The 22,428-nt window shown below is 36.4% G+C and overlaps 3 protein-coding genes, 1 long non-coding RNA gene and 1 pseudogene across 9 annotated transcripts; 4 read left to right on the top strand and 1 right to left on the bottom strand.

Moving 5' to 3' along the window:
- Positions 1-3,130: 3,130 nt before the first annotated feature.
- Positions 3,131-7,572, top strand: LOC7485663 (uncharacterized). The gene is made up of 8 exons (XM_024601519.2): positions 3,131-4,006; positions 4,195-4,318; positions 4,450-4,579; positions 5,771-5,807; positions 5,911-6,151; positions 6,541-6,651; positions 6,752-6,851; positions 7,194-7,572. Exons 1-6 carry the CDS (start codon positions 3,776-3,778, stop codon positions 6,636-6,638), a joined length of 861 nt encoding a protein of 286 aa, XP_024457287.1. The 5' UTR covers positions 3,131-3,775; the 3' UTR covers positions 6,639-6,651; positions 6,752-6,851; positions 7,194-7,572.
- Positions 7,573-7,756: 184 nt separating this feature from the next.
- LOC127905369 (non-functional pseudokinase ZED1-like) lies at positions 7,757-8,665 on the top strand (annotated as a pseudogene).
- A 373-nt stretch (positions 8,666-9,038) lies between these two features.
- Positions 9,039-11,086, bottom strand: LOC7494726 (psbP domain-containing protein 3, chloroplastic). 4 transcript variants are annotated; one of them, XM_002306962.4, is made up of 9 exons: positions 10,809-11,086; positions 10,592-10,710; positions 10,444-10,509; positions 10,086-10,166; positions 9,908-9,990; positions 9,719-9,794; positions 9,468-9,586; positions 9,306-9,350; positions 9,039-9,178 (listed from the first exon to the last, which is right to left on the bottom strand). In XM_002306962.4, exons 1-9 carry the CDS (start codon positions 11,024-11,026, stop codon positions 9,152-9,154), a joined length of 834 nt encoding a protein of 277 aa, XP_002306998.3. In that variant the 5' UTR covers positions 11,027-11,086; the 3' UTR covers positions 9,039-9,151. The 4 variants fall into 4 exon arrangements, with proteins under 4 accessions (XP_002306998.3, XP_006383793.2, XP_024457288.2 ...); XM_006383731.3 differs by having other exon boundaries at positions 10,444-10,500; XM_024601520.2 differs by having other exon boundaries at positions 10,797-10,940.
- A 1,426-nt stretch (positions 11,087-12,512) lies between these two features.
- On the top strand, positions 12,513-22,193 carry LOC18099713 (AT-hook motif nuclear-localized protein 10). 3 transcript variants are annotated; one of them, XM_006383730.3, is made up of 6 exons: positions 12,513-12,716; positions 13,212-13,856; positions 14,548-14,600; positions 15,192-15,323; positions 20,571-20,732; positions 21,597-22,193. In XM_006383730.3, the coding sequence occupies exons 2-6, from the start codon at positions 13,244-13,246 to the stop codon at positions 21,834-21,836; spliced, it is 1,200 nt and encodes a 399-aa protein (XP_006383792.2). In that variant the 5' UTR covers positions 12,513-12,716; positions 13,212-13,243; the 3' UTR covers positions 21,837-22,193. The 3 variants fall into 3 exon arrangements, with proteins under 3 accessions (XP_006383792.2, XP_006383791.2, XP_024457232.1); XM_006383729.3 differs by lacking the exon at positions 12,513-12,716 and adding an exon at positions 12,954-13,117; XM_024601464.2 differs by lacking the exon at positions 12,513-12,716 and adding an exon at positions 12,954-13,122.
- On the top strand, positions 16,643-18,182 carry LOC127905354 (uncharacterized). Its single transcript, XR_008059288.1, has 2 exons — positions 16,643-17,168; positions 17,283-18,182. It is a non-coding gene; the product is annotated as an uncharacterized LOC127905354 (long non-coding RNA).
- Positions 22,194-22,428: the final 235 nt, after the last annotated feature.

Genomic DNA, 22,428 nt, shown 5'->3' with positions numbered 1-22,428 from the left:
TTGGAAAGGCTAAAATAGGCTTACGGAAACACAGAATACCACCAGGATTAGAGCACAAATTAGAACATGGGCCTATGTATAGATGCTAGCTTGATTAAAGAAAAAGTGAAAAGCGACCCAGTTTAACTGCCGTAATGCCGCATTTTAAAAAGAGAGAATGTTTTTTTTCAAGCCCTTGTTTGGACCTCGTAGACAAACACACCCGAGTCCAATCAACTCTCTTCAAGGAAAAACCCGGCTTTTCCTGTTTTATTGACATTTCAGTGCTATAACAATGGATATGTACCCAAGGTAATTAACTGGTTTCAGTTCAGCCTGCCTTGGGTCTCCAAGTGTACATCTGAAGAAATCGGAGAACGCTGCACAGAATCTGAAACCCTTCATTATATATGCTGCCATTTTCCATGTTGCTTGCCCACTTCGACCTGATCCTAGCAGTGGTATAACTATTCCCAAGGTAAGGTTCTAGCCCTCGTTGAAACTGGTTGCTTACCAGACTGGTTAACTCGATCTGTCGACCTCTACGAGGACAATTTTGTTACACAGATGAAATTTAGGAGATGCAGTTCAAGTATTTTTCTAGAATCACGACGCTGCCCAACTGCCTTTTCAGAGAGCCAGCAAACCATTTATTTTGGAATGAGTTTTTTGTTCATATGCTGCCGGTTTGTGGTGATTTCCACTGGAAGAAATGATGGAACCAGCTGTTACAGGCACGCCGAATGTACTAAATACTTGCTCCAATGATAATTAAAGTGAAGAGAGTCATTGCTGTGTCATCAATTAGCTACTGTTGTGATGAACCCAAATTGGCCAAAGGATCATGGTCTGATTTTGAATTCCGGCTAGCTCTATCTTCCGCTAATTAATTAAAATTATTTTCTGGAAACCAGTTTTGGTACCATGTTGCCAAGACATTAATGGAAGAAAAAGAAGCTCCGGGACTGCGTGACATGACAGTTTTGCTGGGGGAGGATGCCACACTTGAGTTCAGGGAAATTGCTAAATTTAGGATAGAAATAAAAAGTAATTGCTGTGGCAAAAACATCATCATCATCAAAGAGACAGACGCATCCTTTGTTTTCTTCGAAGTAGTTCCATGTGCAATCCTGTCTCTGTGAATCAATTGTATGTCTTGGGAACCACAGGAAAAGAAAAGGAAAGAAAAGGACATGATATACACAAGTGTTCTTGGACCTGTGGCCCCTTGTATTTACAATGCTGCAATCGTAGCCGCTGGTTTGAACGCGACTCTATTGCCGCTTGCCAACCCCATGGCTCACCTCCAAAGAGAGTGAAGTGACCCTTGTAGTCGAGTTCCCCCTCCAAATAATACAACAAGACGCAGCCTAAAATGTTTTTATTCACTTCAGTATATTAAAAACTATATAAAAATACTTAAAAAAATATTAATTTGAAGTGAATAAAAAAATAAAAAAATTTAATTTTTTTGAAAACATGAAGAAGTAAACATGCTCCAAACGGGGTTCCATCCAAGTTGCCATAATGCCAAATCAGTTTTTATGCGCTTCAAAGTCTTTTTGTAAATAAGAAGAATACTTTCGTGTGCTCTAGTAGCGAAGGGGAGGGCATAGGAATTCTTACGGTGGGTTCGAGCACTCATGGCTTGTGCTCTTAGGTAAATGATAGAATATTAACAATGATGCATGTCACAGCCAGCAAGCATCATCCATTGCCGAGGGACCAGACCAGAGGGTCCCTTTCTTGTTGAGACATTGGTTACGTGCATCTCCATGAGCTTTATCCATTTCCCACGTCCGTTAATCATGTCATGTCACCTAATCAATTCATTCATTAACAAGATAAAAGGAAATTTCCTTTCCTTCCTGCCTTTCGTCCTTGTTCTGCCGTCTCCGATGAACCACATCACCCCTAGGGCTACGTGGCAGAACCGCCCGCCGTAGTTACCTATCGTCTCTTTCTAGACGGTTAGATTATTTACACCCGTGCCTAAAATCCCTTCGCAGGTTTACAAATATTAAGGTCTTCGTCACCATCTATATATATCGTGGAAATCCCTTTATATATATATATATATATATTGGAACACATCTTTACTATTCTTTTTCTACAAGGAATTGAACAATCATCTATATCTAATTTAGCAGGAGTGGTAACTCGGGTGAGCGCAGATTAAGTTGAAATAATTTAAAAAAATGTTTGAGAATGCTTTTGTTTTTATTTTTAAATATTTTTTTAAATGTTAGATGCTGTTAAGGAGCATGGTTATATCATACTGTATTTTTTTTAAAATTTTATTTTTGAATTGTTTTGATGTTAAAAATAAAAAAATTATTTTAATATATTTTAAAAAACATCCCCACCACAATTCTAAACACTATCTAAATTAATGTTTTTTAGTAAATATATATATATATATTTAAAAATTATTTTAAAAAATATTAGACATCAAGATATAAAACCCACACGAGATCTTCGATTTTGTTTCAAGTTTCTTTAAACCTATCAGTCATCAATGACAGATTGAAGACGAACGAACACTTGTAGTTCAGACGTGAGCATGGAGAAAGAAGAACAATTTTGTTTGCTATTACAGTCTAGTGTGATTATTATTACAATTAAAAACACGAATTTTGGGTTTTTTCCCGTACCATATTCCATTACAAAATATACTTATTTTTTTAATATTTAATTACTATATCAAAGATAAATAGAACAAAACAATCAAGATAAAGATTTAAAATTATAAAATTTATTTAATAGTTACTTCTCAAGAATGAATTTATTTTAAATTCTTACTTTAATCTCTCTACCAAATATACTTATACCTCATTTAATTTTATTTTTATTAAGCACTAACTAAAGCGTACACAATTTTAGTAGTGTACGTGCATGACATAATTTCATTTATTAAAAAAAAGAAAAGGGTTCGAGGGAGAATATATCTTATCTTTCTCATTAGAGATCAGATTAAGAGGAGGAGTGGGACCCACATCCGCATCCCAACCAAGCTGTCAGTCCATGTATGTTTGAGAACCCTGGAAGTTAGAGAAGGAAGAGAAGACAGACACACCCAAATTAGAGGGTCCCACCTTTTCTTTTCTCCTTTTCTCTTTTTTTTTTCTTATTCATTTTCACTCTCTCTTGCTCTCCTCCAAGCAAATCATGACTCCCCCTCCTCCGCCCCCTCCTCCCCTCCTCCGCCCCCCTCCTCCTCTCTCCACCCCCAGCAACACCATCAATAAAGACTTACCCCTGTTAATACTATTAGTATCACCCCCCAAAAAAAATTACTCTCTCTCTGCTCTGTCTCTAGTATCATCGAGTACTGACCATCCAACTTTTATTTCCCCACACAACACAAAGCCCAGCCCCCTCTCTCTATATATCTGTTTTCCATCACACCGACCTCACCCCACCTCAACTCTAGGGTTTCTTTTCTTTTCTTTTTCTTTCTCTTCTTTAATTTTTTTTTTCACTTTCTTCCCTTTTATTGTGATTGTGATTGTGATTCTTTCTTTTCTTTCCCTATTCAACCCAATCAGTCCGCTTTCCGATCTTTTGTCTAAAACAACACTCCTGTTTCTCGATCCCTTTACAATTCCATGGATTCCCAGTATATTTCGTCCACTTCTAGGGTTTTTCTAGGGTTTCTCTCTTGAAGCATGCCACTTCTTACTACCCTCTACTTTCCTTTTTATGCTTCGAATCTTCCAAAAATCTTGTTGAATTTTAAGTAGCTTTCTCTTTCCCTTTTGTTTTTCATTATTTTAATTGGATCGAATTTGTTAATATGGCCTATCAAGCGATTCCGGGACCTAGCTCGGGATCGAGTTCAAGCTCAGGGTTTCAATACATGAATTCTCCATTTGGGGATACTACTTATACTAAGGTCTTTGTTGGGGGGCTTGCTTGGGAGACTCAGAGCGAGACCATGCGTCGTTATTTCGAGCAGTTTGGTGATATTCTTGAGGCTGTTGTCATCACTGATAAGAACACTGGCCGATCAAAAGGCTATGGTTTTGTGAGTATTTACTTACTTACTTGCTCTGTTTTGATCAAGGTTATCTTGTGCTTAATTTGATGATTGAAGGTGATCTAGATAGCTGTTAAAAGTTTGGATATATTCCATTTTGGATAAAATGTTGTGTTTTTATTTGATAGATGGAGAATGACATGGGTTTTTGGATTGTATTTGTGTGGAGGGTGTAGGTGACTTTCCGAGAACCAGACGCAGCTAGGAGAGCCTGTGCTGATCCTACTCCGATTATCGATGGTAGACGGGCTAATTGTAATTTGGCTTCACTTGGGAGACCTCGGCCACCTCTGCCTTATGGTATCAGTTTTTTTTTTCCTAAATGCAAAGCCAATATTGTGCTAGATAAGGAATATTGAAAACCAATATGATTTGATTCCTGGTTGATTTCTTGCTTATGCCCTCTGCTTGCTGCTTTTTGTTTCTAATAGGACGTCCGAGACCAGCTGCCCCGTACATTACAAGTGTGCAAACCCCCAGAGGGACTTATGTTGGAAGTTTTGGCTACCAACAACCAGTTTCTTATGGCTACCAACAAGGCTTGATGTATAATCCATATGGGTGAGTTGTATGCTACATTCCAAAGTAAATGTAATATTCTACTTGTTGCAATAAAAATTTGCTCATTTTGGCTGGTACAAAGTATCCAGTTCTATTTCATGTTTTTTGAAGAAAAAAATTTATTCTTTCCTCCTTTTATGTGTTATTTGAAGTTGTGTATTCTTTTGCAATGATAACATCTGGTTGGCTTCTTAAGAATGCTTCAGCAATACCATTTTTTGTTTCCTGCCAATACCTTCTAACTTTCCAGGAGCTGCGCAAGGAATTTGGTAGAGTCCCATATGGGATTTTATGTGAACTCATTGCCAGTTTGTGTATATATCTGGTTTTCTAGGCTAGTTAACTAAATTTTGTTAGATGTATCACCGATCATATTTTAGCTGTAGTATCTATTCCCAATGTTTTCAATACTGATGTCTACCTGTATGTAGGCAAAACCCTAACTGTAGTTTCTATTCCCGATGTCTTCAATACTGATGTCTACCTGTATATAGGCAAAACCCTAACTTCAACTATAGAAGTGGTCCTTTTGCTCCTGGTGTGCTCAGCATTCACTCATCAATCTATGTTGTGAGTCGTATGAAACCATTGATAGATTGACCACAGTTTTCCAGTTAGATCGGGTACATGTACTTTGCAACTACTTTCTCGTTTTTACATTTTCCAGCTCCCCTCCCTTATTCGTGGCTATTCATATACATGATGCCAATCACATCATTGGACGTCAGTTAGAAATTTCTAGCTGCTCTAGGATTAAGTAGTCAGTTTCCTAGAATTCAGGGTTCCTTTTGTCCAAGTTACAGTGATGTGACATGGTGTGGTTGGTAATTGCAGGAATGCAAAAAGTGGTAGTTGCAGAGGATATGTGCCCCAGCTCAATGTTTATTGAACAGGCAAGATCATGGTCATGGTTTGAAGTGTATTTATAGAAAAGAAAATAAACTGGAACATACTGGTTTTTGGGTTGTGATGCCCTTTGCTCTGTTCACTTATACTTTGGACATATTTGAGAGAGAGAGAGAGAGAGCTCATTTGTAGAAGTAATAGTGTGGTTTACTTGAAAAATCCTGGATTCTTACAGTGTTATGGTGATATGTTCATGTTGTTTTTCTCTGGTATGATTTCTATGTAAAAATCCTGACCCTATACTGATCTTTTCACACCATCTCTATGGTTGGTTCATCTATTCAGCTATGCGGCATATGGACCTGAATACGTTTATCAACAGGTGAAAGATGACAACAACTAGGATTTATTTCTTGGGTTTTTTACTGTCTTAAACTACCGAGCTGACTTGATACTGATTATTGCTGCTTTTGTCCTACTGGCAGGGTGCTTACAACCCTTATGCTACTGGCCATCAGTACCTTCAGATATATGGAGTTCCTGGAACAGTTAACTCAGGCATGTATCCTTATGGGCAGTTGAGTCAAAATGTTCCTGGAGGTCATGGTTATACATCAATGCCAGGATATGCTGTGCCAGGTCATCAGATTGTGCAGTTTGGTGGACCAAGTGTCAATGCAATAACAACTTCGTCTATGCCAACAATTCAAGCACCATATCATACAGGTTAACACTTCAGTTCACAATCTCTTCATTGTACCTTGCAAATGTCGAAGACATGTGAAGACTAGCTGATGTCTGATTTTGTCTATATTTTCCATAGTTATTTTAGGCATCATCAATTTACTTCATGCATAGTGTGAAGAGATTAGTTGGGGAAGAGGATGGAAGGGGAAGTGTACAGTGAGAAACTATTGAAATGGTAAATGGTGTGGGCTTAGAAAGAAGTAGAACCCTTTGAGGAGGGGATTAATAATCTTAAACTTTTGATGATAAAGGGAGAGTAAAATACCGACAAAAGAAGTGACATTGTTGTGCAATTAGCTGATGAATGTTGCTTCAAAAAGTAACCACACTGGTAAAGCTGATTAGGCAAGTGCATTGTTTTTTTGCAGGTATAGCTGCAGCTGTTCCAGCACAATCACAGTTTATTGTTCCTGCTCCTTCTCCTCAGTATATGCAAGGTAGCGGTTCTGACCAAACCACTGGGTGAGGGGCTGATCAAGGTGAGTGGCATCAGATGGCCATTGGAGTATGACACTGTGTTTTCAGGCCTATGCTGTCACCATTGTGGTGTAACGTGGATTGATTGTTTTTTAATCTTAGGTATCCTTAAGACTGCAGCAGGACTAAGAGCAGCGGAACTGCTACTTGAGTAGCGGGCTTCGAATCTAGCCTTGCAAACTATTTATTTTGCATTCTAGAGGTACAAATCATTTCTCTCTGTGTTTTCTGTATGCATGCATATTCAGTGCTAAATGAGAGGTAGTCTTGCATTGAACTAGAAGCTACTTTGGAGCTCTGTCTTTACCGTGCTGAGTGGGTTTTGCTATTCCTATTGTTATTTTAAATTTAAATGCTCGATCTAGTGAGTCAAAGCATATTGTGAATGCACATGCTATCCCCTTGACTTTGTCTGAGGTCAGCGTGAACCTTTTTTTGTTGTGAAACTGTATTGCTAAAACTGTCACTTGCTAATACATGAGCATGAGTGCCCTTAATATAACCCCATGGAAAGCATTGATCTTACAGATTTTATACCGTGCAGGTCATAGATGGTCATGCTCACCAGAGAAGTCGACAGTTGTCTGAGTCGCTCCGAATGGGTGGAGAAGGGATGTGGATAATTCTTCCTTTACCCTAGTGTGTTAAAAACTGTGCATGCTGCCAGAGCTCAGGATGAGTAACAAGCAGCAATGCATTTTATGGATGCTGGAATTGGTTTCTGGCAACCAAATTATAGGAATAATAAAAGTGTAAAAAGAAACCAACACGTTAGAATCAACATATGATTCTTTTATAGTCTAGTGGTCCCAGCATTTGGGTGTATAGGTAGTCTCTCTGGTGTCTGTGGTGGTCTCCTGCGTTGTATTTAACAATCATTGGAGCTTTGTGCATATTAGTACTAGGGGTTCTCTTCTTTGTTAGACTCTCTCTCAACTCTTTGTAATTTGGACCTAATGGAAGGCAGACCTCAAAACATGGGGAAAGCTTCAAGCTATATTTAAATTCAAAAGAAAAAAAAAAAATTGTGTGTACAGTCACCCCCTTGTGAGGTTCCAAATATCTTGCCTGCATTCCACTTTGGTGGCAAGCTATTTTGTACTTGTGATGGCGATTCAAGTGAGAAAGGTGGCGGTGGCTCCTGATTTCATTTATGGAACAATTTGTTATTTAGTCACTCAATACACACCAAACAACGTTGCTTTACCGAGGACAGAAGATCTGCAACACTGCTGTCCGTCTGCTGGCCGTAAATAGGTCTTCCGTGACATCGTGTTTTCAAGCTATTAGGTTGCTGCTTGGAGCTCCCAGGTCCATCTCTGGTTTATGAAGATTCAGAGAATGGATGTCTGGATAGTGGATAGACGTATTCATAATGGATCGTTTACCTTGGGGGAACAAAATTGAAATTTGCCAAGAAAATAGCAAATGCTGTGACGTATCTCCATATTAAATTTCCTTGGCCCATCATCCACAGAGACAAAAAAACCCTGCAAATATCTTCCTCGACCAGCATCATGTTACCAAATTGTTCAATTTCAATTTCGCGATGTCAATTAATGAAAGGGGAATCACGTGTCGGATTAGATGATCTTGCGGGGACAGTGGGTTTCATCGATCCTGATTACATGATCAGAAGTTTTGTGACAGAAAAGACTGATGTCTTCAGCTTTGGGGTGCCGCTGCTCGTCCTTCTTACCGGACGAAATGCATTTCAACCGGAAATGTCACTGAAAGAGTATGTGAAAGACTTGTTTTGAAAGGATCAGGTCGATGAAGATGTGTATCCTACGATTTGGGGAAATGGGGGAGAAGCAATTGACCGGCAACAACTGGAAGCATTCGCTGAACTAGCCTTGAGATGCACCGATGATTCAGGAGAAGATAGGATGATGGAAGTAGCAGCTAAAAAACTCAAGCTAATTGAGAGGTCCATCACTGCTCCATAGCTACAACCTTGTAGCTTGCAAGATGCCAAAACTTCATTTACAATACGAAGCAATTAAATTGTAATTAGTGCTATAGAAGTTAGTGTTACGAGAGAGAGAAAAGCGTTATGTTCTCTACTGGCAGATTGGAACTCAATGCAGCTTTCTAAAATGGCCTGTGCGAACAGCTGAACAGTGGCCTTTGGTCACGAAATCATGGTTCACCCTACCAGGACCTGTACTTCTTTCACCTTCAATATGTAAGCAAATGCTACCACATTCATCTTCAACTATACATAAATTTTGTTGATGAAAGGACTTCTGTGCTTAATCCATTTGCCTAGATTTCGAATTCCATATCTAGCAAAGCAAAGGGATTTTGGAACTCCACATCTACACCTACATACCTTTAATTTTATTGGTTAAAATGAAGAAAATCAGAGATCTCAACAAAAATGACATGACTTCAATCCTCTCAACATATGTGATTACTCAAGAATTCTTAACATATGGGGCCGCCAAAGAAGAAAAATGGAAGAATGGTACAGTTTCAAGCCAGGTTTACTTTATGTCATCAAATGAACCTGAAGGACGAAACAGCCTGCAAAACCAATTAGCAGCGGGATTTAGTTAGTTTCTGAATTCTTTTATCTCCAAGTTGTCAGCAGGAGCTTTAATCTTTCAAAGACAAAAATCTGAGCCCGTGTAAATGAAGAGTTCTGATATACCTTCCTGATCTCGGTGCCGAATTTCTCTGATTCTTCATCGACAAACTGCAACAATATTGAAGGCCAGAATTCAATATTGAATGCATGCATCAAATCTGAAATGAACAAACACTGTAGACCAGAGAAAAAAAAAAGATCTCTGTAGAGTTAACGCAGCCTCACCTGCCCTGTCACCGTATATAGTCTGTTGTACCAACCATTGAATGTAACTCCAAGTGCTGAAAGCAAATGTCTGCGACTTTCGCCTGGATTTTGCAGCGTATACTCGATGTAGTAAAGCCCTATCAATTGTTGGAAAAAGGAGGTTATCTTAAATTTGATCATGGCTTTTTATCGTGAGCAGATCTCATCCTCAATCCATCATTAACTCTTACCTCACACTGTAATTCATTGAAAAGATTGAAGAAAATTACCATTAGCAGCTTTAGAGTCTATAAGTTTTGCTGCCACGCCCGGGGGCCTCTGCCAGCTCCTGTCCAATCCACCCACCTGAACAAGAAGACACAAAATCAGTAGAATCAGTTGTACACGAAACCCGCAATTCAGCAATGCTGAAGGGGCTTCTCCTCGAGGACCACAAAATCGGATACTGAATAACGTACCAGAGTCTCAGCAAAGGCATCAACTTTGCCAAATGATTCCAATCTAGTAAAATCTGGACCAAGCCCGGTGATCACAACGCTGACTGAAGCAAACCAATTGATTAAGTGTGAAAATCATCAATAAACTTATTTGTTGATCAATTAAAAGGTGGGTTTGTCAGAAAATCTCTACAAATACCACTTGAATTAGAAGCTTCTTCTGGATAGAAAGCAGTGACGGATTTGTATCCACTTGGTTCTCCTGCACCTACTTGCCAGCCTGCAAAGAACAAGTAGTCTTTCTCAATATTCCTCTACCGTTCATGCCTATCGTAAACTGTAAACAGCCACCAGAATTTCCTACCAGCACTAATACAACAATATTCGATAATAAAATCTCGAATTAGAATTGTGTGTGCTGAACCTATTCGATAGAATTCTGTATTGTTTGTGCTAACTGTCTTTCTTTCGATCTGCGTCACCCAATCACTATTCTTCAATTTTTACATCACCTGCTACTTTAGCTACAGAGATCAAAAAATTCAGAGTTAATGTACCTTGGGGAATAGATATCTTAAACTTGTTCGCATCATCGGTATAAACACGTGAATCCTCTGCCACGCCTGAAATTCAGCAGGTAAGGGATTGCTTTTACAATAAACATAAACAGCAACACCATAGTGAAAGATTACTATCACAAATTACCTGTGGCTGCCAATGCAGTAGAGGCAATTGCAGGGAAAGTAAAAGCAGTAAATACCATATTGAATAAAGCTTCTCTTCTTTTAGTTCCAGCTCCACGTGGTACTTCTCCAAGGCAAAAACTACACCAATTTGACAAAAACAATCAAACCCCAGAATGAATAATATTTAACAAAGAGAATTGAACTCAAAAAGCCATGAAAGGTACAAGCTGAGTTACAGCAGTTCTTCTTCTTGTTTGTAGTTGTTGTTGCAGCAGAGAACATGTTGATGTTGGTTTCTGCGTCTGCTGCAGCTTAAAGGAGTTGAAGGAGCAGGAATGTTAGTGTTAAGCTTGGATTTTAGAATGTAAAGACTCGGCTTGGTGGAAGAGAAAGATGAGAAATTGGGATTGAAAGGACGTTGAGACAGAGAGTTCAGTGAAGAAATACAAGCCATTCTTTTTAGATTCGCTTTCTACTGTTTTGCTCTCTTTCCATTTATCCGTTTTTTCTGTTATACTTCACTAATTACTATATATATATTAATTTTTATTTGAAATGATTGAGTGAATATCAACAAACAAAATGCTCCATAGTGCTGAGATTTAAGATAGAAAATAGAGGATTTGTTTTTTTGTTCCTTGATGGAATAAATAAATGGAGTATTGTTCTGATGAAATGTGTATAAATAAATTCATACAGAAATACCATTTTGTCCTTTTATACGTCCCTAAGATTCCATCTTAATCATGTTGCCAACAGATATCAGACCGACCAAAATTGTGGTCCAAAATTCTAATTACCTATCCAAAACCCAACAAACTTTATCTTTTTATTTAAATAAATAAATCCTTGCATAGCAATGCATTCTTATGCAATGTACTTGAGCTTGAGGAGGATATAAGATGAAGACCAGCTTCCATTGTCAAGTTTTCATAATTGTTCCGAGGACAAACGGAGTAATTTTTTTATTTTTTTATATTTCAAGCTTTTTTTTAAAAAATATTAAATTAATAAAATATTTATAATATAGTGGTGCAAAGTAATTTTTAAAAGTAATTTTTTATTTAAAAATATATTTAAATATTTAAATATTAAAATTATAAAAAATACTAATTTAATATTTTTCAAATAAAATATATTTTTCAAATTAATATACTCTTAAACACTCTTTTAATTTATGTACCAACTACCTTATCTACCAACTTTGTAGATCATAAAATTGTTTAACTATCTAAGGAATGGAAGTATTAAATTTTCTAAAAACAATTGGGTCTGATTACTATTTTTGAATATAGAAAACCTAAAATAATAATAAAAAACATGTATTTTGTGTTTTAAAAACACAAAATTCATTCTAAGATTATTATAGAAATAAATTTATTTTATATATTTATATTTTCAACTAAATATATTTATATTTTTTATGTATTCATTTATTTTATCACAAGAAATAAAATTATTATTATTATTTTTTTAAAAATTATATTTAAAATGACATTAACCAAACATAAAAAATAAAATTTTGGTAAAGATTAGAAAAGAAAAAAGAGTCTAATAACCAATTATTAAATTTTAGACATAATGAATTGAAGTTAACTTAAAAAATCAAGAAAAAAAAATTAGCAGAGCCTAATACAAAATTGTCACAAATCTTCCATACTTTCCTCGAGTAGAATAAAAAACTAATCGCCAGGAATTAACATACATGTAAGTATTTCTTCAAATTTTGATAGCCTGATCGACACGTGCTCTTTAAACGATACGAGTACAAGAATTTTATACTCGAGAGAGGAAGAGATGGTTTTGAAAAAAGAGGGAGGGTAATAAAGACGCCGCCGTAAATGAAATAAAAATAATAAATATCTTTTTTGTACGAAACCAAATTTAGGCCTACTTTTTATCTGTCTTTTTGTTTTTTTTTAATAATAATAAAGTCCTCCCCCTCTCCTTCTCACCGTAAGTGAGAAGGGATGAGAAAGGAAAAATTCAAAAAATAAAAAAGATTATTTGTAAAAACAAAAACAAAAAAGTGTTTGAATTAAATTATTAACTTAATATTTAGATTGAGAAATACCCTTTGCAGCTCTTCATTTCCTCCACCCCTTGTGAAATTTCTTCCTCTTTTACTTTCTCCTAATTTACCGGTAAGTTTATGTTTGTTTATTTTTTTTTCTTTTTAATTTTGGAAATAAAAGAAATTTATGATGAATTTCTTTATCCTGATTTGTTGCCTTTTCTGATTTCTTGCAATCCAATTTTTCTGTCCATCTACACGAGAAAAAATAAAAATCTGTGGGCATAAAAACAAGGATCCCTACTTCAGTTTTAGCAGTTATTTTGATATTATATTATATATATATATTTTTTAATTTTATGGGTTTACTGGATTCTTGTCTAGATTTTTTGTCCCCTAGATTTACTGGGATTCTTCTGTTTCCAATTTAGTTATTGTTTTTTTTTCTTCTAAAATTTAAGACAATTTAAAGATCTCTCGCCACCATTAAAAAAAAGAGGGAAAGCCACTTCCTTCTTTCTGTCTTACACAGTTCAGTTGAGGCCACTAAGTATTTTGAATTTTAAAGTGTGAATTTTGAGGTTTTTTTACTGATCTGAAATGATGTTTTTTTTTTTTTGGACAGAGGTTGTCTGAAAATTTAGACGAGAAAGAAAGATGCCGGGATCGGAGACAGGAGTGATGACAAGCAGGGAGCCTTTTAGCGTGACAGGACTCCAACAAAAAACAGCGGTACAATCACAGCCGTTTATACAAAACATGCGTTTAGACTTCGGTACTGACGGTACTGCTGTTTACAAACCGATATCCACCGTCACTACCACTTCCGCGGTGTCACCTACCTACCCGCCTGGAGGAGGGGAAGGACCGGCTGGTGGGGCGGTGGTATCTCCTCACGGGATTGATGTGAATATGGGAGGAGGGATTGGAGGAGAGTCAATGAAAAGAAAGAGAGGGAGACCAAGGAAGTATGGGCCAGATGGCACTATGGCATTAGCTCTTGCATCTGCACCTCAGTCTGTTGCTGTAACCCAACCAACAAGTACAGCCACTGGAGGTGGTTTCTCTTCTCCTCCAGCTCAGACTCACCCTCTTGTTTCTCCTCCTCCTCCTCCCCCACCTCCTGGATCTGATATTGGTATCGTTGGTGATGCTGGTGTTGTTTCTTCTTCCCCTGTCACTCTAGGAGGATCAGTGTCGCCAACTGGGGTGAAGAAAGCCAGAGGCAGACCTCCTGGTTCCAGCAAAAAACAGCAACTTAATGCTCTGGGTAATGACTACTGACTGCTATATTTATCTTTTTTTAATAAATCTAATAATATAATTATAACATAGTGTGTGTGTGTAGTTTTTATTAAAATCAAATCTATCATGCTGGTCTGGTCCTGCTTCGGTGATTATTATTATTATTGTTGTTGTTGTTTTTGTTGTTTTTTTTGACAGCTGAGATGCAACAGGTAAAAGTAAGAGAATAATATTAAGGATTGATCAAGGGATATTGGAGGTTAATTAAAACTTAATAATACCAAAGGGAAGGTGATGTGGGTTGTGCTGGTCTTGAGATCCATTTCATGATCTGACACGTGGTTGATTCTTATTGGCTTCTCAATATTACTTGTCTACCCCTTATTTATTATTTCTTATATTGGGAAAATCCAATTATTTCTTTTAATTTTATTCTCCTACACAATTTATTGGTGGTGGATTTTTTTTTATTGAAATAAAAACAATAAAATTCCTTTAATTTTTTTTCTCATGATTTTTTTTTCTTAACAATATCTTCATGCTATATCTATCAGAGTAAGAATAAATTTTTTTGTTAATGCCAATTGCAGAATGCTGCCAGCATATTTTTTTTTCCTCCCCTCTTTCTGTGTATATGTCTCGAATTTAAGATATTTTCATTTTCATATGAATATTGTGCTGTAATTATTTGCTCGCATAAATTTTTCTTTTTGCAGGATCAGCTGGGTTTGGATTCACTCCACATGTTATCACTGTGAAAGCTGGAGAGGTCTATATTGTCCTTATATTTTAACCTTTTTTTTTCATTTTTTCTTGCTGCTTCTGGCGGTAAATTTTAGTTGTTGATTGCTACTCATCATGACCCCATAATTTTTTTTTATAAAAAAATAATAATTTTATAGGCATTACCTTAACTTAATTTTGAGTTATTATTAGCTTAGATTATGTAGGCCGAATTGATAGCAAGGGATATCTATGTCATTCTATAAAACCTAAGAAACTCTGTCAATGTAGCATGGTGTTATAGTAGGACAACCAACCTTTCCCTGCTCCTAAACCCAAAGATAGAGAGAGGAAATGCTGGCATGCTTATAAATTTGAATATAATAATAGCTATGTATTTCAGTTAGAAGTTCCTTATTTCATCATGTTTCTATGAAAGAGTTCACAGAATCATGTGTTATGCTGTGTTATCATGGATATATAAAGTCAGGTTTTCATAGCTTTTATTTCATCATAGAAACAATTTGGTTTTCTTTCCATCTAATTATTTTGTTGTTCTTTTGTTGTTAAACTTGTGCTTATCAGTATGTAGTTTAGCTTAATAATTGCTGATTGACTTTTATTTATTCCTTTCAAGGATATTTCGTCGAAAGTTATGTCATTTTCTCAGCATGGTCCAAGGGCTGTTTGTATATTGTCAGCAAATGGTGCCATATCTAACGTAACTCTTCGCCAACAGGCCACATCTGGAGGAACTGTAACTTATGAGGTGGGTGACATTGCAAAACTTCAGTTTAAGTTTCCCACCAACAGAAATTGTCCGAGAATTAATAATAGTAGTTTTTTTTTTAAAAAAAATTCTTAGAAAGGTGAAGCTGAAGTTCAATGATACTGTAATCTGTGAATGCGTAGGGACTTTAATGTTCTCGTTCAAAGTGATAATTTGATTTGATTCTCTGTTGGGAGGCATAGAAAGATATCTGGGTTGTGAGCTGTAAGAATCGGTTTTGTAGTGTTGAATTCCTGCCCAACTTATTCATGCAACTTGATGATTCATATTCATGAAAGTAGATGATTCACGATCACAAGGGCTCACTTTATGCTGCTCCTTGTTTTCTCTTGAAAGTACCATTTGTATTAGAGAACAAATAGGTCCAGGATAGATGGCTGCGATCTTTAAACATGTACAGAACATGAATGAAATTTTCTTACAATGTCAGTTCTTTTATGGAAATTTTGCTTTTCATTACTATAGCATTGCAGGTCAATATGTTTCCATGTACAGCTGTTTCAATTGAGTACTGGGGACAATTTTCATTGCTGATTGTTAGAATTCAGCATCAGCTATGACTTAGAATTTAGAGTTTGTAAGAATTGTAAGATTGTTAGAATTCTGCAATACTAGATCATTATCTATTAGAGTTCTATCATTGTTAGGAGTTAGTTAGTTGATTAGTTTTCATCTTAGTTAGATAAGGATAAAAATCTTAGTCTAAGTAGGACTTGTAAGGCTATATATAGCCACCTTAAACATTCAAAAATATATATAAGAAAGCATAAGAAAATAATAAAGAGAAAGTGTTAGCTACTTTGTTTTTCTTAGAGCAAAACCAATGTGAGTTTTGTTCAACAATTGGTATCAGAGCCTATAGATTGAAAAGGAGGGCCAATAGGTTGGGAAGAAGAAAAGGCACACGCGAAGCAGCAATGTCTTTGGCATATCTCTCGAAACAGTGACAGAAGCAAGATTTAAGCTTGGAGAATAAACCCGAAGCAGCAGTGGCCTCCTGTAACAACGAAACAATCCAGCAGTGATGCTTGTTGTCCAGCAGCTTGTAGCAAACATGGCAAACGTGGCAGACAGTAACGCCAGCAACAGTAGTCTTTGACGAGCAGATCACGTTCCAGACTACAGCCTTCTCATTCATGGCAGTAGCTTGTAGCAGATGATCCAGCAGTAGCAAGCAACGTAGCAAGCAAATTAAGACAGCAGGCTTCAGCAGTTGACAAACATGAAAGTAGCAGTAAGAACACAGACACGTAGCGGTAGCAGTGAATCTTGCAGCATCGACACCACAACAGGTACAAAGGCATAGACAACAACAATAGTTTCCTTGTAGTAGCATACAATATAAGCAACAAGTCAGCAGCACACACCAGCCAAGACAACAGTAGCATAGGCAGTAACAGACACAGGAGATCTTCAAATTGTTGGAGGGATTAAGAAGCTTAACAATCAGAATTACAGTACATGGTCAACATGCATGATGTCTTACATGCAAGGCCAAGATCTGTGGGAAGTAGTCAACGGCAATGAAAACACAACCAAATGGAGGTCTGCACAAGTAAAAGATTAAAGTCGGTAAGGTAGTGTTTGCCTTGAAAACCACGATTGAAGAGGATGTGTCGGAGCACATTCGAGATGCTACAACGCCAAAAGAAGTATGAGACACCCTTGCTTGTCTTTTCTCAAAGAAGAATAATGCTAGATTGCAACTTCTCGAGAACGAGTTGTTGTTGATGACACAATGAGACATGACGATTCCTCAATGCTTTAATAAGGTGAAATCAACATGTCATGAGATTTTCAAATTAGAACTTGAAGCAGCTATTGGTAAGGATGAAAAGAATAATCATCCATGATTTAAAACCCAAATATTGGAGTTTTGTTGCTATAGTACAAGGATCACATACTCAACCATCATTAGTTGATTTTGAAAATTTGCAGATCAAGAAAATATAGCAAAGCAAATAGCAGGAGTCTTGTAGAAGGGTGAAGAGAAAGCACTCTACATCAATAATGACAGGAGTGAACAGTGGCGCACTCGCGAAGATAGAAACCACAATTGGCACACTGATGGTGAATCCAATAAAGATAATGATAAGGAAAAGAATTATCAAAAGGAAGGGAAGCTTTCATCAAGGTGGATCTTCAAAGAATTATGGCAATAGCAAAAGATTTGAAGGTAGATGCTATAAATGTGGAAAAAATGGTCACATGAAGAAAGATTGTTGGTTTAAGAAGTCAACAAAAAACAATGCTGCAATTTTACGTTCGGAAAAGCAGGTTGAAGATGAATGGAATGCTGCGGCATTATTTGCCATAGAAAAGGAAGAAATTAACATTGATAACTACAATCAAAGATTGAATTAATTATGAAAGTGATTGGATTGTTGACTCTCTGTATTCTGATCATATGACAAGTGATAAGCAAAAGCTACAACATTTGACAAAACACGAAGGAAGCCACCACAACTTATGATTACACTTGAAGGAGAAGTAGGGAGAAAGATTCACTGCTTGTGCACTCACAATAGGGGAGAATATAGTTCAAATGAAATCTCTTTATACTTGTGAGAATTTCATACAAGTCATTAGTACATTTGTGCAAATACACCACAATGAAATGGAGTGGTTGAGCAAAAATCGACATCATGCAGAAATCTGTTGAAGCATGTTACATGAAAAGAATGTAACAAGAAGATTTTGGGCTGAAGCAACGAGGACTACTACTTATGTAATCAATAGACTCTCTTAAAAGATGTTAGAGTTTATATAACCTTGTGAGAAATTATGGAATACAAAGCCTATGATTATCTATTTTTGAGTATTTGGTTGTGTTTGTTATGTATTTGTCTATAGCCATCCATACAACAAATTTGACAAGAAAGCTGTTAGATGTATATTTGTGGGATATGATAGCCAAAGAAAAAGGTGGAAATGTTATGATCCTACGACATGAAGGTTCTACATAGCACGAGATGTGGTGTTTGATGAGATGAAGCATCATCTTGGTGGTCTTTAGATAAAAGGGTGATTCTGGATTCCAAAGAGTTTGAAGAAAGGCTACAACAGCAGAATGATGAATAAGCTATACAGGTTCAACCAAGTTCAAAAAAACCTAAAGGAGTATATGATAATGTTATTGAAAAGCAAGGAATTTATCATAATCCTTGGCATAATAGTGTCTATCAACAACAAATAGATGAACCTTGTACAATAGAAGAATCACCTCCACAAACACATCTCAGAAGGTCAACGAGAGTTCGTAAGACAAACTTTAAATATGCCAATGCAGCCATAATTGAAGAAGAAAGTGAAAAGGAAGCTGAAACATTTGAAGAAGCATCAGATAGCTTGGAATGGATTAAAGTGATGAAAGAAGAGGTCAATGCGCTAGAACAAAATCAAACCTGAGATATTGTGCCTAAACCAAAAGATGTGAAACCTATATCTTGTAAATGAGTTTACAAGATTAAGCATCGAGCAAATGGATCAATTAAAAGGTATAAAGCTTGTTTGGTGGCTCGCGGGTTCTCATAATAATTTGGTTTGGACTATGAAACTTATAGACTAGTAGCAAAACTCACAATTGTACGAGTTTTACTTGCATTTGCAACAAACAAGAATTGAAGACTATGGCAGATGGATGTGCAAAATGCATTTCTTCATGGGGAGTTGGATCGAGAAATTTACATGAATCAACCATTGGGTTTTTAGAGTAAAGATCATCCTGAGCATGTGTACATCGCGAAAGGCATTATGCGGAATAAAACAAGCATCAAGAGCTTGATATGGTAAGATTGTTGAATTCTTTATTAAAAGAGGATATTCAATAACACCTCCAGATTCCATCTTGTTTGTGAAAGTCAATGAAGGAAAGGTAGCTATTGTACTAGTTTATGTGGATGATTTGATCATAATCCGTGATGACGAGTAAGAAATTCTCCAAACAAAAGAGAATTTGTTAGTTTGTTTCAGATGAAAGAACTTGGAGAACTCAAGCATTTTCTTGGGTTAGAGGTTGATCGTACATAAGAATATTTGTTTGCCAACAGAAATATTCAAGAAATCTATTAAAAAAGTTAGGAATGCTTGGTTGCAAGCCAGTTTAACACTAATGGAACCAAACAAAGGAAAAAACTTAACAACAATGTATCAGTAATTGGTAGGTAGTTTGATCTACTTAACCTTAACCAGATTGAATATTTCGTATGTAGGTGGTGTAATGAGTCGTTACATGCAAAGTCCAAAGAATAATTTAGAAGCAAAATCCAAAGAAGTCTAATTTGGAAGCAGTTCGAAGAATGTTTAGACATGTAAAGAGTACAATTGGCTATGATATTTCATACAAGAAAAGGTACAAATTGCAATTTGGTTATTGTGATGCTAATTATGTAGGAGATCATGACACCCAATGATCTACAACTGGTTATTTGTTTAAGATTGGTGTAGTAAGGGACAACCAACAGTATCCTTATCAACAACAAAAGCAGAATATCAAGCAGTAATAATGGCAACTCAAGAAAGTACTTGATTGATACAGATGATGAATGATTTGCACCAACAAGTAGAGTATGAAGTAATGTTGTATTGTGATTATCAATTGGTAGTTCATTTGACAGAAAATCCAGTGTTTCATTCAAGGACAAAACATGTGGAAATACATTATCATTTAATTAGAGAAAAAATATTGCAACAAGAAATTGAGATGAGATTGATCAAGATAGATAAACAAGTTGCAGACTTATTTATAGAAGGCTTAAGCACTTGTAAATTTGAATCTTTTCAGCATCATCTTAATGTAGTAAAAACAAGGGACATATGATACTGAGAATATGATACTGAGAGAGAGTGTTAGAATTCAACATCAACTAGGACTTAGAATTTGAAGTTTGTAAGAATTCTAAGATTGTTAGAATTCTGCAATACTAGATCATTATCTATTAGAGTTTTATCATTGTTAGGAGTTAGCTAGTTGATTAGTTTTCATCTTAGTTAGATAAGGATAAAAAATTTAGTCTGAATAGGGACTTGTAATGCTATATATAGTCACCTTAAACATTTAGAAATATATATAAGAAAGCATAAGAAAATAATAAAAAGAAAGTTTTAGCTGTTGTGTTTTTCTTAGAGCAAGATCAAAAGTGAGTTTTGTTCAACATTCTAGTCCACCTCTAACCAAATTCTTCACTCATTGTTTCTTTTCAAAATTTTTGCTCTTTCTCAACGCAGGGAAGATTTGAAATTCTGGCACTTTCTGGTTCATACCTGCCATCAGAAAATGGGGGTCAAAGGAGCAGATCTGGAGGTTTAAGCGTGTGTTTATCTGGCCCAGATGGACGGGTGCTAGGTGGTACTGTAGCTGGTCTTCTAGTGGCTGCAGCCCCAGTACAGGTCAATTAGCTATTCTCTTATCATTATAGTTTTATAATGGCATTTTTGGAGGAACTAAGGAAATGATGTGCTTGTCGTCCAAGTATGTCCCTACACACTTGCACTTCCTACGAGTTCATTTTATGTGTTACCTTTGGGTTTTCCTTCTAATTCTGCAAAATTTTGTGGGACACCATAATAGTTGAGATCGGATTTACAATGAATCCCTTTGCCCCACATTTTTCTTTAGATGATCTTTCCAAATGATGGAATGCAATTTCCAATTTGGAAAGCATATTAACCACGGAACCATTCCAAATTAAAACAAATTAATATCATTTGTTAACTATAAGTGGAATATTTTATCAATTATTTATGCAAGGCTGAAAATTGTGAAGACAATTTCACTGTAGTTTTAAGCAGTTTATCTTTACCTCCTAGAATATCTGATCTTGTAAAAGTTACATTCGATTGCAGTGCATTCCTTGATATTTTCATCAGAATTTCCCACGTAGTCGTAACTTTATATCTTGTTACATTTTAGTGTTCACTAGCAGTCATTTTGTGATAGTTTTATGAGGGATGCTTGTTAGGCACTGTTTCTATGTGTTTGCGCAGGCTCGCCATGTCAAAAAATAATCTCAATCCAAAAACTTAAGCTAATTTTTATATACCCACCATTACTTTATACGTTTCTAATATCATGTCAAATAATTTTCTCAACCAATTTTAAGTTGTTAGGTGAAGTTTCGAGAATAATTTTTATTACTCTTTAACAACGAGCACTTGAGCTTGTTGATACTTGAATACTGCTTTTCTTACCATTTTTACCCAGCATCAGTGTGTCTAACAGCAAATGATACCGAGCCATCATTTTCATTGCAGGTAGTTGTGGGTAGTTTCATTGCTGATGGTCGCAAGGAATCGAAGACAGCAAACCACACTGAACCATCATCTGCAACATCAAGGCTTCCTCCAAGAGGTGGATCGACTGGGGTGAGCAGCCCACCATCACGTGGGACTCTCAGTGAATCATCAGGTGGTCCTGGGAGTCCACTGAACCAGAGTACTGGAGCCTGCAATAACAGTAACCCACAAGGCATGTCAAGCATGCCTTGGGAATAAATCCTTTCAGCTTCAGGTTTCTAATTTGTGTAGAAGGCGTGGACTCTAATGAGGTCTGGAGTCTCGTTTGTAATTTAAGTCATGTGTTAGTAAAAATAAGACTACAGAATATAACTTGGTTTTGCTTGGTGGATAGGGTCAATTAGGTTGTGAGATGTTCTGAGGTTGTGAAGTCGTTTAGAAGGCGTTAGATGGAGATGATTAGCTTGACTTGTGTTGACTTGTGGTAGTAGGAGGCTTCTTCTTGCTGCAGTTATCGTTGCCCATATGCAATGGTTATCAATCCTTGTTTACCTGACGATCAAGACCTTGCAGGTGCTAATTTTAATTTAAGATGGTGTCGTCATATGTTCTTCATTCTTCATGTCCATGAATTTTCTCCCTTTAATTTTTTTCAATTTAATTATTTTTCTGTCAATTGGCACCTTTTCTCTGGGGACTGCACACCCTCACACACAGTAAATAGCTCAGTAAACTTCCTGAATAAATAAATAAAAAGAGAACAAAGGAGGTCCAAGCATCGAAAAACTACCAAGTGGGAATTTTAATTCCTACTCCCCAGGCATGGTTGGAGAAGTTCAAGCTTTACTCA

The sequence above is a fragment of the Populus trichocarpa genome, chromosome 5 (assembly GCF_000002775.5).
Source record: "Populus trichocarpa isolate Nisqually-1 chromosome 5, P.trichocarpa_v4.1, whole genome shotgun sequence".
NCBI lineage: Eukaryota > Viridiplantae > Streptophyta > Magnoliopsida > Malpighiales > Salicaceae > Populus > Populus trichocarpa.
The sequence above is the reverse complement of the archived record's forward strand: the minus strand, read 5'-3'. Positions and strand labels throughout refer to the sequence as shown.

Bases quoted from the DNA above. Each gene is read 5' to 3' on its own strand.
- LOC7485663 (XM_024601519.2), top strand. From the start codon at position 3,776: ATGGCCTATCAAGCGATTCCGGGACCTAGCTCGGGATCGAGTTCAAGC. The intron at 4,580-5,770 runs GTGAGTTGTATG...TCATCTATTCAG, and splicing joins TTGATGTATAATCCATATGG to CTATGCGGCATATGGACCTG. The intron at 5,808-5,910 runs GTGAAAGATGAC...TCCTACTGGCAG, and splicing joins CTGAATACGTTTATCAACAG to GGTGCTTACAACCCTTATGC.
- LOC7494726 (XM_002306962.4), bottom strand. From the start codon at position 11,026: ATGGCTTGTATTTCTTCACTGAACTCTCTGTCTCAACGTCCTTTCAAT. The intron at 10,510-10,591 runs GTAATTTGTGAT...GCTGAATTTCAG, and splicing joins TACTGCATTGGCAGCCACAG to GCGTGGCAGAGGATTCACGT. The intron at 10,167-10,443 runs GTACATTAACTC...TGTTCTTTGCAG, and splicing joins TAAGATATCTATTCCCCAAG to GCTGGCAAGTAGGTGCAGGA.
- LOC18099713 (XM_006383730.3), top strand. From the start codon at position 13,244: ATGCCGGGATCGGAGACAGGAGTGATGACAAGCAGGGAGCCTTTTAGC. The intron at 15,324-20,570 runs GTGGGTGACATT...TTCTCAACGCAG, and splicing joins GAGGAACTGTAACTTATGAG to GGAAGATTTGAAATTCTGGC. The intron at 20,733-21,596 runs GTCAATTAGCTA...TTTTCATTGCAG, and splicing joins TGGCTGCAGCCCCAGTACAG to GTAGTTGTGGGTAGTTTCAT.